Source organism: Tupaia chinensis, unplaced genomic scaffold (assembly GCF_000334495.1).
Source record: "Tupaia chinensis unplaced genomic scaffold, TupChi_1.0 Scaffold000374_1, whole genome shotgun sequence".
NCBI classification, from domain to species: domain Eukaryota; kingdom Metazoa; phylum Chordata; class Mammalia; order Scandentia; family Tupaiidae; genus Tupaia; species Tupaia belangeri.
Window position 1 is genome coordinate 839,771 of NW_006159872.1, and position 15,889 is coordinate 855,659.

The window sequence follows — 15,889 nt, forward strand, 5'->3', positions numbered from 1 at the left end:
AAGAGCATCGGCCTGCTTCAGGGCAGTGAATTAGAGGGGACTGGCCTTGGATGGGACAGGGACAGGGGTCAGGGAGGAGTGAAGGACACATTCAGCCTTCAAGCCTCGAGAGTGAACGACTACACCCTCTCGCAACATGGGGAAAGGAGGAGGTTTTAAGGCCAAAGCTCGTATCGTAGGGAACGGGTGGGGAGGAGTCCCTGGGCTTCATTTTGTAGGATTCTGGTCTAGGGAAGGGGCCACCAGGCAGCCAAGCACCTCTCTGCCCCCCCAAGTTGCCTGTCCCTGCCTCCTGGTCCTTGTCTGGCCCCTGCCCCTCCTTCCTCTCCAAGGCAGAGCCCCTTTGCAGAAATTCCTCCCAGTGTGGCATAGGGCACTCTGCTTCACTGAGCCTGCAGCCACCATCAAGGGGAGTAACTGGGCCACTGAGGTCATCGCTGAGGCCTGGTTCCAAGTCAAAGGGACAGGTCATGTGCCTGGAGAAGGACAGACACAACCTGAAGCCACGTGCTACAGAGAGCGAAGTGCTAGACAGCCCCTGTGGAAGGCCTGTCGTGGTGTGTCAGCCAGGCCCACCTCCACGCTTGCTTGCTTGCCTGGAAAGCGGGGACTGGCCTTCACTGAGGCAGCTTTGTAGGGAGGCCACGTGCAGAAAGAGACGTGGGGTGGCACAGAAGCAGGCCCCCTCTCGGCTCTGCAGGGTCGTAACCCTTCAAAGCACGGCCAAACCTTTATCTCATGGAGCAGACCAAAGAAGGTGAGCTATTTCCAATCTCTACTTCACATACGGAAACCAAGGTAGGGAGATGTAGGGACTTGCCTAAGTCACATCACAACTTGAAGTGACAGTGGAAGAGGCCTTGAGTAGCTCTTAGGACACGTGGGCGTTTGAAATGCCAGGAAATGCTGCCCTGCCCTTACCCCCTTTTTTAATTGCTAAAAGGCACGGGCGTGGGAATCAGCAGATGGCGTAATGGTTACGCCATCTGGACTCCCATGTAGTTGACTGTGGTTTGAGTCCCAGACCTGGTGGCTTAGAACTCACTCTGGGCACTTGGGAGTGTGTGCCCAAGATCCCGAGAGGAAAATGGAGGAGAAGGGATTGTGGCATGGCCATCCCTCCTGGGAGATAATTTCTTGCTTTCTGTCTCTCTGGTGAGTGCACATGCCCTATAACAAAAATCTCTCTCTTAAAAAAAAAATGGTGTGAGCACTGGCCTAAGGAGAGAGAGAGAGAGAGAGAGAGAGAAAGAGAACCCTCACGGAACATAGTCACGCCATAATCCCTTCTCCTCCATTTCTCCACCCTTTCAGGATGTGGGGCGTGCATGCACACGTACCGGCATGTTTTCTGAACTGAGGCTGGGATGCGAGCTGCAGTTGGACACGTGGGGTCGGCTCTGATGCACTGCCCTGGGCCTGAGCCCCCCCCTTCCTCTCCCCCTCCCCAGCTGCCTCCAAGGCCGGAGGTGATATGCGAGCTCCCGTTGTGTCCGCTCCAGCTGACCCCGCGCTCTGGCTCCAGCTGTGGGCAGAAGGCCATTCCTGGAAAGGGGCCTGCACAAGTGTCAGACTGAGATCCAGAGAGGGAAGTGACTTGCCCTAGACTACAGAGCTTAGGGACGGAGTGGAGCCCAGAGCCCAGAGTGCTGACCCCCGGGGCCGGGAGTGTCCCTGTCCCTCTGCCCTCCCCCCATCTCCCTCCCTGCTCTTCCTGTTCTGAGGAGAGGTCCGGAGGGGCCGCTTGGTACCAGCCAGGCCCTCCTCATCTTGTCCCTGAGCAGTGACTCACTCATGGGTCCCTCTGCAGAGATGCCTGCCCCATAAGGGGGCAGCAGCAGGAGGGACAGGAGGTGGCACCTGGAGGACAACGACGTGGGGGAGGAGGGAGCAGAGGAACCGCTCCTGGGACCTGAGCAACTGGGTAAGGGGTCACAAGTTCTGGGCCTTGAGGACACCCACAAAGGCCCTGCCAGTCTTAAGGGTAAGGTCCTAGCCTCTGGGACCTGAGCAACTGGGTAAGGGGTCACAAGTTCTGGGCCTTGAGGACACCCACAAAGGCCCTGCCAGTCTTAAGGGTAAGGTTCTAGCCTCCCAAGTCTCCCTCCAAAAACACTAATGAACAAATGCATTTGCCATTCATATATTTATTACTTTTTTTTTTTTTTAAATCACCCTGTGGGATGCACACACATGCACCCTGAATGTTTTTCAAGCCACCAAGGCTGAGACTTAAACTGCATTTAGCCACGTGGGATCCTGTGTCCTTAACCACTAGGTTATGAGTAGATAGAAACAGTGAGAGGAAACGTGAGAAATCACACCCTGGGGGGAGTGGCCACATTACAGTCCCTTCTCTTCCATTCTCCTGGGATTTGGGACATGCGTGTACACGTATACAGTGTGGTTTCAAGTTGCCAGGTTTGGGACTTGAACTAGGGTCGACCATGTGGGACTCCAGCACCTGCTGCCACCCCATCTATTTTTTTTTCTTATTTCTTTCTTCCACGAGAAAGAGACAGAGACAGGTGCCCTAACTCTCGACGCAGCAATGTCCTCCCACTTCAGCTAACCTTGGGCCATGGGCACAGGTGTGTCCAATGTGTTCTGGGAGGTCTCCAGATGCAAACTGGAAACCTACCACACAGGTCGCGTCTCAGAGTTTGCGTCACGGCTGTGCACCATCCAGTCCTCCTCGCTCATTTATGGAACGTTTTCCCTGGGCCTGGCCCCGGGCTGGTGCCACTTGGGGTGCTGGCCAGTAGCAGTGAACGCGTTCAGTACAGAGCTGGGGGGCAGACCCTGAGAAGGAGCTACCACGCCTCCGGAGGCCAGGCCTGCATGGCCAGGGGGCTGCCCTGGCCTGGACAACCTCTAGCTTTGGAGCCAGACCTGGTTCTATCACTTGGAGCGTCTGACCTTGAAGAAGTGCCTCCATCTTATTATTATTAAATTTGCTGTAGGGCATGTGTGCTTGCGGAGGTTGGGGGTAGCATGGGAGAGAGAGAGTGAGCAATCACCCCCCAAGCAGAGACGGACATGTAGTCCCATCTCTTCCAGTCTCCTCTTGGGATCTTGAGCACGCACGTACGCACGCCCGGTGTGGTCTTTCAAGCTACTGGGTCTGGGACTTGAACCATACAGTCCGCCATGGGGATCCAGCTGCTTTAGCCACCATGCCACCAGTTGGCCATTAGTCTGGAGAGGTTTTTGCTATAGGGCATCTGCGCTTGCCAGAAAGACAGAGAGACATAGAGACAGAAAGTGAGAAGTCACCTCCCAGGGGGGATGGCCACACCACAATCCCTTTTCCTCCATTCTCCTCTTGGGATCTTGGGCACACACGCACACGCACCTGGCATGAGTTTAAGCCACCGGGTCCGGGACTTGAACCACGGTTGGCTACATGAGAGTTCAGTGACATAGCCATTACACTAACTGCTGGTTCCCTTTTTTTTAAAGACAGGTCTAGTTGTCCACTGCAGTGACCCTCTTGCCTACTCTCCCAGCTGGGACTACAGGCATGTGACACTGTGCCCAGTACTCTTTATTCCCCCAGGGAGAGGTTTTTACCATAGGGTGCATGTGGTGGCTGGAGAGACAGAGAGAGAGCAATCAGTCCCCAGGGGGATGACCATGCCACGTTCTCTTCTTCTCTATTCTCCTCTTGGGATTTTGGGTAAGCAGGCACATGTACCCACTGTGATTTTCAAGCCACCGGGTCTGGGACTTGAACCTCAGTTGCCCATGTGAGAGTCCAGTGCCTTAACCACCACACCACTTGCTTGCCCTCTCATTCTCTTTTTTAATTGAGTAAAGGTCAGGCACATTATAAATGCTTGGTAAATGTGAACTACCCTCTATCTGAGGGTAAAGACATAAAAGTAAATGGGTAATTATAGTTTAGGGTATGATACTATGAGGTGGGTAAGTACAGGATGTATCAGAAGCACAGAAAATGGGTATCTAAGTCAGAAAGGGAGCGGGAGACAGGCAGGGAAGGCTCCCTGGAGGAGGCAAGACAAGCTAGATATTGAAATACAATAGGAGATGGTTATACGCACAAAGATGGGAAGGGTGTTTCAGGCAAAATGTATCCCTTAGGATACACAGTTAGAGCCATTTACAGCTTGTATGGGAGCATTTATATCAACTATTTCTCTCCAATTCTGGGATAAAGTATCTTATTCTCCATTTTTAAAAAGTATATTTCTGGGGCGAGCAGGTGGCTTGGTGGTTAAGGCGCCAGGCTCCCACCTGATTGACTGTGGTGGTTTGAGCCCCAGACTTGGCGGCTGCTTTCTCACTTTCCACCTTTCTGTGTCTCTCTCTGATGAGTGCATGTGCCCTTTAGCAAATTGGAAAAAAAATAAAAAAACCATTTTAAAAAGTGTATTTCCTCTGTATGAGAGAGAAGGAGACAGAAATGGGGTGGGGGAGACAAGCACCCCATCAGGGTCTTCACACCGACATTCTCCCCAGCCTAGTGCCTCCCGGGCATGTACTGGGAGACCCTAGGGCTTGAATCCCGGACCTCCCCACGCAGTGTCAGCACTGTGGAGCATTTAATTACTGCTGCCCCCTGCAGGCCCCCACGCTGCACTCGCAGTGCGAGAGCCTGCCTTCAGCCTCACGTCTCCGACACGTGCTAGTTACTGCAATGCATGCTGAACGATGGGAAGAATACACAAACGCACATGCTCTTCGCCTCTTGGTCTTTAAGGACTCGGCCTCTCCCTTGGTCCTTCTTTCCCTCTCATACTACTTCTTCGCCACCTCCATCCTATTCCGTCCCCCCTTGCCAGGCTCCATTGCTTCTGGAACAACGACCATCAAACATACGAGGATCGACGCACATTTAGTTACGAGCCTTGGCAGAGGGCATTGCCCTGTGGGGTCAGAGGCATGACACTAAAGCAAGCAACGGATGGTGTCACTGAGCTGGGGTGCGTGTGTGTGTGTGTGTGTGTGTGTGTGTGTGGCATCTGGTTCCACGATGGGACAGACTTGTCTGAAGTGGCGGAGGCTGACTTTAGTACTCCTGTGCCAATTCTGTACAGGGCTCCTCCAAGAGAGGTCTGCAGGGTCACTGACAAAAGCCAGCAGGCTCTGCAGAGCTGGGTGAGCTGGTTCCTTGCAGGCTCAGACCATCTCTGGGTGTGTTAGTACAAAGTTGGTTTCCTTCAAACATAAAGGGACCTCAGAAAGTTTACACAAGGCCCAGCCTTGCTGGTGCAATTGCTAGGGTACCAAACTGCAGTGTTGGAACCCCTGGCTGACTGTCGGTTCTGATTCCTGGCCTGGTTGACCTGAAACAAGCCTGGTGTGCACCTGCCCAAGATCCTGATGGACTGGAGGGCAGGGAGGACAGCATGACAAGACCTGTGGAGGGTGCTTCTCTGTTTCTCCTTTGCATGTGCATATGCAGTCATAAATGAAGGAAAGATTTTTGTTTTTAAAGAATCATTTTATTTACTTTTATTTATTTATTTTTCATTTTAATTTGACCAGAGAAGGATAGAGTGAGAGAGAGAGAGAGGGAAAGTGAGAAAGCAAACCGCCGGGTCTGGGGCTCAAATTGCTGTAGGCCATGTGGGAGTCCAGTGCCCTTAACCACCATGCCATCTGCCGGCCCTGATAAATGAAATAAAGTTTTTAAAAGTTCGTGGAAAAGTGGAATTAAAATATAAGTTTATTCTTGTACAAAAAAATTGAAATCCATACATAAAATTAAAAACTGAATTAGAGGTTTTTGCTATAGGGTATGTGAGCTCGCCAGAGAGACAGAGAGACAGAAAGCGAGAAATCACTCCCCAGGGGGTATGGCCATGCCTCAATCCCTTCTCCTCCATTCTTCTCTTTTTTTTTTTTGAGAGGTTTTTTCCTATAGGGCACGTGAGCTCGCCAGACAGACAGAGACAGAGAGACAGAAAGCGAGAAGTCACCCCCCAGGGGGATGGGCACGCCGCAATCCCTTCTCCTCCATTCTCCTCTCTGGATCTTGGGCATCCACGAATACGCACCCATCATGAGTTTAAGCCACCGGGTCCGAGTTGCGAACCGCAGTTGACTACGTGGGAGTCCAGCGACATAGCTATTACACTAATTGCTGGTCAACTCCTCCATTCTCCTCTTGGGATCTTGGGCATGCATGCATATGCACCCAGCGTGAGTTTAAGCCACTGGGTTTGGGACTTGAACTGCAGTTGACTACATGGGAGTCCAGCGACATAACCATTACGCCAACTGCTGGTCCCTATACATAAATTTTCATAAAAGGCATTTTACATAAATTGTTTGAAGACCCCATTGTGGGGCTAGATTAAATTAGTTAATTAGTTACTCAAAAAATTTTATTTCAGCATCTTTTTTGTTAAGAGAGATTTTTGTGATAGGGCATGTGCATTTTCTGGAGAGACAGAGAAGGAAGGATAAATCATTCTCCATCAGGTGTGGCCACGCTGCAATCCCTTCATTCTACTCTCAGGATCTTGGGCATACACCCACATGCGCTCAGCGTTTTAAGCTGCTGAGTCTGGGATTCGAACCACAGTCGACTACTTGGGAGTCTAGTGATGTAACCATTATGCCACCTGGGAAAGTGAGGAATCACCCTTGGGGGGAATAGCTGCACTGCAATCCCTTCTCCTCTAGTCTCCTCCCAGGACCTCGGATACACACATATGCACCCCGGGTGCTTTTCAAGCTGCAGGGTCCAGGATGCAAACCGCAATGGATCACGTGGGATCTAGCCTCCTTAACCCCCACACCACTTACTGGCCCGTTTTCTCTATCATATGTTTTTCTCATTCCTTCTGTTTCCTCGGGGGTGGGCATTATGAGTGGAGAACTCAGGGTGACTTGCTGAAGGTCAGAGGTCGGAGTCAAAGTGTCGAAAGTGGGATTAAAACTTCCTACTCTCCTGCCTTCGGAGTGCTGAGTTGTAAAACGAGAGTCCCTTGAAGTTCATTCATTTTGCACTTGACCACTCTTCTGTGCCTTTTTTCAATATTCAGAGGATTGTTTTCCCAAAGGAAGCCCCCGACAGTTCACTTTTTCTCCAAAAAAAAAAAAAAAAAAGCAGTTATGTGACTTTGCAGCCAGTACAATGGGGGCAGGAATGGGCTGCAGGCTGTGCTCTGACAGGCGCAGAAATTGCAGGGCAGCGAGTCATGGCTAAAGACAGCCACTTACTCGTCAGGGACTGGGTGTCAGCTGTCGAGCGCAGAGGCGCAACTGGGAATGCAGGGACAAATCCCCACCCTTTAGTCGGCCGGTCGAACTCCTGGCGGGAGCTGGACTCCAGATAAAACTACGTAATCCCGCCCAGCATGGCTTCAAAGCCCCCTTTTAACTTATACTGTTGATGTCATCCACGCCATTCCAAGCTCTCTCCCTTCCGAAAACCTCGGAGAGGAAGCTGCGGCTAGCGAAAGGATGAAGGATCTCCCCTGGACTTAAAAGACCCACCCACAGCGACCTCTCAGATCCTAAAACCCGTTTAACAGGAGAGCGGCTCGTTTGGCGAAGCCCCGCCCTTCCGTGACGTCACCAGCCCAACCCTAGCTTGTCAAACATTTCCAGAAAGACCCATTTCACTATGGGGCAATACGGACTTCTTTGGTACACACATTATAACGCGAAAATAAAAAGGCAGTTGTGAAAACGTCTCCCATATTAACAAACTCAGTGGGTTTTCCGTAATGTTCGTAGAGCCGTGTGGGAGGGAAAGCGAGATCCGCTTCAGGACATTTTAAGACATGACTCCCCCCGGAGGAAAGTGGCTTGCGCCAGTGCGTCGGCGCGGCGGGGGCGGAGGCGGGGCTGTGACGTGCTTCTGGGCGGGGCCGGGCTGTCCTAAGTGAGCTCTGGCAGGGTAGTTCTTTCGGGGAGAAGGACGTCCCGGGAATAAACTTCTTTTACCTCCGTTTTTCTCTCCTTCTTTCCTCCCATAATTGCTTCGACACGAATCGAAACGTGCTGAAGCCCAGCCGTGCGTCGTCAGCCTTCTCCCCGGCCATGGAGAAGCCGGGGCGGAATCCCTCCGGGAGGACGCCGCTCCACCTAGTGGCCGCGTCCTTGTCGCGCGGGGGTGGCCAGACTTGAGGGTAGGAGTGTCCGCTTTAGAGATCGCAAAGCGTGGCGGTCCCATGGCCCCGCTGGGAGGCACCCCGCGGCTGGTGCTGCTGTTCAGCGGGAAGAGGAAATCCGGAAAGGACTTTGTGACCGAGACGCTGCAGAGCAGGTGTCCGTGGGGCGGGGAAGGAGGAAAGAGGTGGTGGTGGGGAAATCTACACATCACGTAATTCGAGGGGTGTTTGGGTGTGAGGGGGTGTGCTTTGGAATAGGGGTCCTTCGGTTGCAGGGCAGGAGGAGCAGTGGGCCGGGAGCGGTGAAGGATTGTTACCGTCACAGGAGAAGGTCTACACGTGCCCACCTCGCAGAACCAGGCGCCACTCTTCAAGACCTGAAGCTGTAGGTTTCTCTCTCCAAAGAAACATCTTACCACTTAGTATCAAGGCACTTTCTATGTACCATTCCCCCCCCCCTTTTTTTTTTTCAGGTTTTTGCCATAAGACATGAACTTGAGAGAGACAGTGATAGGGAAAGTGAGAAATCACCCCCAAGGGGGGATGGCCACACAGCTGTCCCTTCTCTTCCATTCTTCTCTTGGGATTTTGGACACACAGGCACATGTGCCTGGCATGATTTTCAAGCTACCAGGTCTGGGATTCAAACCGCAGTCAACCTTGTGGGAGTCCAGTGCCTTAACCACTATGCTACCTACTGACCCCTCTATGTACCATTCCTAACCCTCTTTGACTCTGTTATAAATGAGGAAACTGTGGCACGGATAAGGGACACTCCAAGCGAGTGTGGCTTAAAACGTATGCCTGGCGTGTGTGTGTGTGTGTGTGTGTGCCCAAAATCTGAGAGGAGAATGGAGGAGAAGGGATTGTGGCATGGCCATCCCCCCTGGGGGATGACTTCTCACTTTCTGTCTCTCTGTCTCTCCAGTGAGCACACATGCCCGATAGCAAAACAAACAAAACAAAACAAAAACTATCCAGGATCCAAAGTAAGTAACAAATCCAGGATTAAAATTCACCCGTGTCTGGCTCCAAGGACTGGGTTCTTTCTGCCTTTCCTCACTGCTTTCCTATGCATTAGGGTGCTGGAAAAGTCGTGGAGTATTTTTCCATACAAAAATGCGTCATGACTTTCTGAACAACCCAGTGACAGTACCTATGGCTCTGTAGTTTCTCTTTAAGCCAGTGTTCTGTGTGGGAATATTTTCACTGTGGCACACATCAGGCGAGCAGAAGAGCAAGGAGAAAGTGGAATAGGGCTTCTCTCTCTGGAAGGCTGGTGTGGTACCAGGAGGCTGCTTTGGGGGTATCAAAGGGGTTCTGAGAGATTATGGGGGAGCCCAGGACAGAGGTCACCACCTGTATCTTTCATTAATTTGCCAGAAGGTGCAAGTGCTCGCTGGAGAGAGACACAGAAAGAGAAAAAGTGAGAAAGCACCCTCCATGGGGAACGGTCACGCTGTAATCCCTTCTCCGTTTCTCCCTCCTTTCGGGATTTGGGGCACACATGCACATGTGCCTGGTGTATTTCTTAAGTCGCCTGGTATGGGACTCAGACCATGCAGTGGGCCGCGTGAGATCCAGCTGCCTTGATCACCGTGCTGTGGGCTAGCTTACCACCTGAATCTTGCAGCACCGAGAAGCTCACTACCTTTTCCCAAGTTGCATCCTGACCCCCAAATGCAGGAGTCAAATCATGATCAGAAGCACAGGCCCTGGGGTTAGAAGGCTGGGATTCAAGTCCTGGGTCACCATTACTAGTTACGATCTTCTACACACTTCCTATCCGCCCTGTGCCTCGGTTTTATCACCTGTAAAATGGGGGACAACAACAGGGTGGTGCTTAGGGTTAAATGAGATAATACACGTGAAGAACTTGCAACAATTCTTGATACCCAGCAGAAGCTCAGGAACAAAATCTTGGCTATTTTTATTACTGATAATGGCTTTATTATTACAGTGTTGTTTGGGGTGAGTCAGAACTCTCTCAACTTCAGTTTTCTTATCTGAAACATGGACATAAGAACACATTTCTCCGGACCAACAGATGGTGTAATGGTTACGTTGCTGGACTCCCCTGCGGTTGACTGAGGTTTGAGTCCTAAACATAGCGGCTAAACTCATGCTGGGTGTGTGCGCATGTGAGCCCCAAATCTTTTTTTTTTTTGGAGAGGTTTTTGCTATAGGTCATGTGCGCTCGCCAGACAGACAGAGACATAGAGACAGAAAGCGAGAAATCACCCCCCAGGGGGGATGGTCATGCCGCAATCCCTTTTCCTCCATTCTCCTCTCAGGATCTTGGGCACATACGCACACGCGCCCGGCGTGAGTTTTAAGCCACCGGGTCTGGGATGTGAACCATGGTCGACTACGTGGGAGTCCAGCGACATAGCCATTACGCTAACTGCTGGTCCTGACTTTTTTTTTTTTTTTAATTATTTTTTATTTAACTTTATTTATTCATCCATTCCAGTCTGACCAGAGAGGGACAGAGAGAGAGAGAGAAAACAAGAAAGCAAGCTGCCAGGCCGAGGACTCGAACCACGGTGGGCATGTGGGAGTCCAGTGTCCTCAGCCACCACACCACCTGCTGGTCTCTCCCAGCGTGATTTTCTTCTTCTAGAATTATTTTTTATTTTAGCTTTATTTAATTAATTAATTTATTTAAATTTGACCAGAGAGGGACAGAGAAGGGGAAGCAAGACACCATGTTCAGGACTCGACCCACAGTTGGCCATGTTGGAGTCCAGCACCCTTAATCACCACGCCACTTGCCAGCCCCATCCCTGCATGATTTTCAAGCTTCTGGGTCCAGGACTTAAACCACGCTTGGCCCTGTGGGAGTCCAGTGACATGACTGCTGTGCCATCTGATGGTCCTTGTTTCAGAGTTTTTTTATTTTTGTTTTTAAATTTTCCGGAGGGTACATGTGCTCAGCGGAGGGAGACAGAGAGAGTGCGACCTTAGGAAGTAAGGAAACACCCCGTGCCCGCGGGGTATGGTCAAACATAGGCCCTTCTCCTTGTCTCCTTTTGGGATTTTGGGCATGCATGCACATATGACAGGTGTGTTTTCCTCTTTTTTAAAAAAGAGGAAAATTAAATACGTTTTTTAAAAAACGTATTTAATTTTATTAATGATGATGATTATTATTTTAATTTACCAGAGAGACAGAGAGAGAGGCAAAGTGAGAAAGCAAGCTGCCACGACCAGGACTCGAACTGAGGTTGACCATGTGGGAGTCCAATGTCTTAACCATCATGACACCTGCTGGCCCACCAGGTGTGTTTTTCAAGCTGTCAGGTCCAGGACTTAAACTGTGAGGTCAGCTATGTAGGATCCAGCTGCCTTAACCACCAGGCCATGGGCTGGCCTGCAGGGCTCTTTTATATTCATTCCAGTGTCATAGTTACCCTGTGTGGGAGACAGAACCAGAACTGCTGTCTCCATTTTGTGGATGAGGCAATAGGATTAGGGAACTCGAGATCGGCCAGTTAGATATTAATTCCAGTAGTAGAGGTGGGACTTCAGCCCAGGCTCTGCACTCCTGTCTGGGCCCTGAAAGTTCCCGGCAGCTCTGGGTTAACTGGATTCTGGTCTCCCTGTCCCTGTCCCCCAGGCTCGGAGCTGACGACTGTGCCATCCTCCGGCTCTCTGGCCCTCTCAAGGAGCAGTATGCTCAGGTAGGTGGTGGCCCTGCGGCATTGGGCGCGCCGGAAGGAGCCAGCCCTGGGCCGGGGTAGCTGCGGCTGTGGCTTGGGTTCTGACGTGGTCCTAGTGACCACGGCCGGCAGGGGGACAGCCAGCTCGTGGTTTTCTGAGGACCTTTTGGGGACATTGTCAGCTGAAGCATCTTTCCTGATAGCTCTTCCATTTCGGGCCACCCCAGAGTGTGTCCGTGAAGGCATCATGAAAGGCTGTAGACCCTTGAGCTGGTGGCTCTGATGCCATCGTGATGAGTGAGGTTCTGCACACATCCCTGACTCAAAAAATAGGACATTTCCTACCCCCCAACCTCCCAAACTGGCCTGACACAAGCCCCAGACGAGATGGGTTGCAGTGCCAAGATCCTGTTGACTTGGAGTCTCCCTGATGCTGGGGGTGCTGTCTGTCTGTCTCTCGCTCATGGAATAAGTTTCTCGCTGTCTCTGGCAAGCACCCTTGTGGCTCTGGCAGCTAAAAACAAAAGGTAACTAGGAGTGCTCAGTGTGGTAGATTTGGAAAGGGACCTGGGGTGAGGTGAGTCTCCTCCACAGTGGAGTCCCTTTGTCTCCCGCATCTCTGCCCTTGGTCTCCAGGGGCATCTTCCGGGAACTTACACGGCTCCTCGGTCAGTTGGCCTGTGTGACCTCGAACCACACAAAGTGAATCTGGCCCCCTTCTGCACGACAGCCCTGCTTCCGTGGGCAGCCTTGTCTTGTCCCACTGGGTCTCCTCTCACCAGAGGCTGGCAGCCTGAGGCATCATGGGAACCTCAGGTACGAGGCTCAGTGGCGGTCACACGTTTTTAGTGGGAACCTTTCCCACGTGAAAATCAATGCAGACGTTCCTTCAACCCAGGAGTCAGAACAGGAGTAGGCGAGGGAGGACGAGAAAGATGGCGAAGGGAGCAGTCCTCAGCCTTTCCCCAGCAGGGCTTGGGGACTTTCATGCCCTCTGCAGTCACCCCATCTGGGCCAGCCCGTGCGCAGCAGGAACTCCGTGCCCTGTGATGATGAGAGCTATGGGAAGGTCCCAGGTTCTCATCCCGAGGTCTCCCTGTGCATCCAGGGTGCATGCGTGCCCATGCCCCTTGCTGACTGAGGCTGGGTATGGCAGTGTGAGGACCCCGGTGAGGGTTCCTGTCTATCTTTCCCTCATTTTCTCTATGTTCGACTCTTGCTCATGGAAGAAATAAATGAACTTCAAACAAAACAAAACAAACACAAACCGTCAGTCTACTTCCAGAGTCCCCAGATGAGTCCCTGCTGCGGACCTGCTCAGCCACACTGGGCACCTGGGGTGGGAGCTGCAGGAGGAGCTTGCATTTTCTTCTTTCTTTCATTTTTGTTATAGGGCACATGCACTTACCAGAGACAGAGGGGGGGGAGAGTAAGAAAGCACTCCCTGGGGGGCAATACCACTCCAACAGTCCCTTCTCCTCTCGCAGTTTTTGAGGACACGTGCACACATGCTTGGTGGCGTGCTTTCCGGATTGCCAGGTCCAGCTCTCAGACTGCACCGTCGGCTGCGGGGTCCAGCTGTCCTGACCTCCATGCCGCCTGCTGGCCCACGCTTTCTTTTCTTTCTTCGTGATAGAGCACATGCATGTGAGAGAGAGAGGACGGGAGAGAGAGCACCGTCCATGGGGTCTGCTCATGCTGCGATCCCCCTCCTCCCACCCTCCCCCTCCAGGCCGTTGGATCTTGGACGCTTGTGCACACGCCTGGTGTGTTCAGGGTGACAAGGCTAGGATTTGAAATGTCATCACCACGTGGGATCTGGCTTTTCTTGACTAGCTTGTTTTTTTTTTTTTTTTTTTTTTTTGAGAGATTTTCGCTATAGGGTGCGTGCGCTCGCCAGACAGACAGAGAGAGACATAGAGACAGAAAGCGCACGCCGCAATCCCTTCTCCTCCATTCTCCTCTCGGATCTTGGGCACACACGCACACGCGCCCAGCGTGAGTTTTAAGCCACCGGGTCCGAGATAAGAACCGCGGTTGACTACATGGGAGTCCAGCGACATAGCCATTACGCTAACTGCTGGTCCCCTTGACTAGCTTGTTTTAAGCTGGCCCAGGGATTTGCAATATCTTTTGAAAAAGAATGATTTATTCATTTAAAATTTTATTTTTGGAGAGGATTTTGCTATAGGGCTCATGCACTCGCCAGAAAGAGACAGAAAGTGAAAAATCACCCCCAGGGGGGCTGACCATGCCGCAGTCCCTTCTCCATTCTCCTCTCAGGATCTTGGGCACGCATACACGTGCGCCCGGCATGAGTTTAAGACACTGGGTATGGGATGCAAACTGCGGTTGACTACATGGGAGTCCGGTGACCTAGCCATTATGCCAACTCTGGTCCCTCAATTTTAATTTTTTTAATCCTTATCATTTTTTAATTTGACTAGAGAGAGAGAAGGAAAGTGAGAAAGGAAGCTGCCAGGTCCGGGACTCAAACTACAGTCGACCCTGTGGAATCCAGTGCCTTCACTACCATACCACGAGCTGGCCCCAGAATTTGCAATTTTAAAGCCTCCTAGGAGATTCCGCTAGCCCAGCCTGCCCTGGCCGTGTGGGAGAGCAGCACTGCAGCATCCTCTGCACCCATTAAAGACAAAACAAAAATGAAATGTTTAAAAATATATATTATTGGGACCAGCAGTTAGCGTAATGGCTATGTCACTAGACTCCCACGTAGTCGACCGCAGTTCGCGTCCCGGACCTGGTGGCTTAAAACTCATGCCGGGCACGTGTGCGTGTGTGCCCAAGATCCCGAGAGGAGAATGGAGGAGAAGGGATTGCGGCATGGTCGTCCTCTGGACGTTGATTCTTAACTTTCTGTCTCTCTGTCTCTGTCTTTCTGGCAAGTGCACACGCCTATAGCAAAATTCTCTCTAACAACAACAACAACAACAAAGAAACCCCTCATGCCAGATGCATGTGTGTGCGTGCCCTGAGAGGAGAATGAAGAGAAGGGATTGCGGCATGGTCGTCCTCTGGACGTTGATTCTTAACTTTCTGTCTCTCTGTCTCGCCAACAAAAGTCTCTCTTTAAAAAAGTGTGTGTTATTATTTTTAGGAAGTTTATTTATTTCTTCTGAGAGAGAGACAGGCACCCCAACAGGGTCTTCATGCCGTGATCCACCCCAGCGCGCTCAGACCCGGGCTGTGCGTGCCCTGTGCAGGTACATGCAGGTCCTGGGACACAGGCCTAGGAGCCCCGCTGTGAGTCTAGTGGTGTTACTGCTGTGCCACCACCTGCCCCCAAGATGGAACATTGATTTCTTTATTTTTTAAAAAGTTGCCAGAGCGCATGTACACTCACCTGAGAGGGAGAGGAAGAAAGTGCCTTCCATGGGGCGCAATCACGCTGCACCCCTTCTCTCTCTCTCCGTCCTGTTGGAAGTTTGAGTGCGTGCGCACACATGTGCCCGGTGTTTTTTTTTTCCCCCCAAATGACCAGGGGCTGCGTTCAGCTGTGGTTGGCTGTGTGGACTCAGGCTCCCTAACCACTAGGCTGTGGGCTGGCCCTGCGCTGGTTTCCTAAGTGACAGTGGGAAACAGGAATGACAAGCATCAGGAAGCTCCTGAAGGTGGCTGCCGACCTCAGCTTGAAACGGGAGTAGGGGACTGGGTAAGAAACCAGGAGCCCTGTGGAGCTCCTTGGGGGGACAGCAGTAAAGCACTGCCAGGTGACCCCACATGGCAAGGATCCAGGGTCATGTCAGAGACCTCCCTGAGCTTGCCAAGCATGCGTGTGCCTGTGATCCGGGCTGGCTGAAGCTGGGGGCCGGTCGCAGCATTCAGAACCCATTGGGGGTGCTGTCTCTGTCTCCCTCTGTCCTCATTCACAGAAGAAATGAATGAATAAACGTTTTTTTTTGGAGAGGTTTTTGCTATAGGGCATGTGGGCTCACCAGAAAGACACAGACAGAGAGACAGAAAGCAAGAAATCACTCCCTAGAGGGGATGGCCATGCCACAATCCCTTCTCCTCCTTTCTGTTCTCAGGATCGTGGGCACGCATGCACATGCGCCCGGCGTGAGTTTAAGCCACTGGGTCCGGGACTCAAACTGCAGTCGACTACATGGGAGTCCA

The 15,889-nt window shown here is 51.8% G+C and overlaps 1 protein-coding gene across 1 annotated transcript in view; it reads left to right on the forward strand.

Moving 5' to 3' along the window:
- The first annotated feature begins 7,688 nt into the window (after positions 1-7,688).
- Positions 7,689-15,889, forward strand: part of PMVK (phosphomevalonate kinase) — a 16,392-nt gene continuing 8,191 nt past the window's right edge. Inside the window, exons 1-2 of the mRNA XM_006153433.3 lie at positions 7,689-8,245; positions 11,710-11,773. Coding sequence (XP_006153495.1) covers positions 8,151-8,245; positions 11,710-11,773 — 159 coding nt within the window. The 5' untranslated portion in view covers positions 7,689-8,150. The remainder of the gene's footprint in view (positions 8,246-11,709; positions 11,774-15,889) is intronic.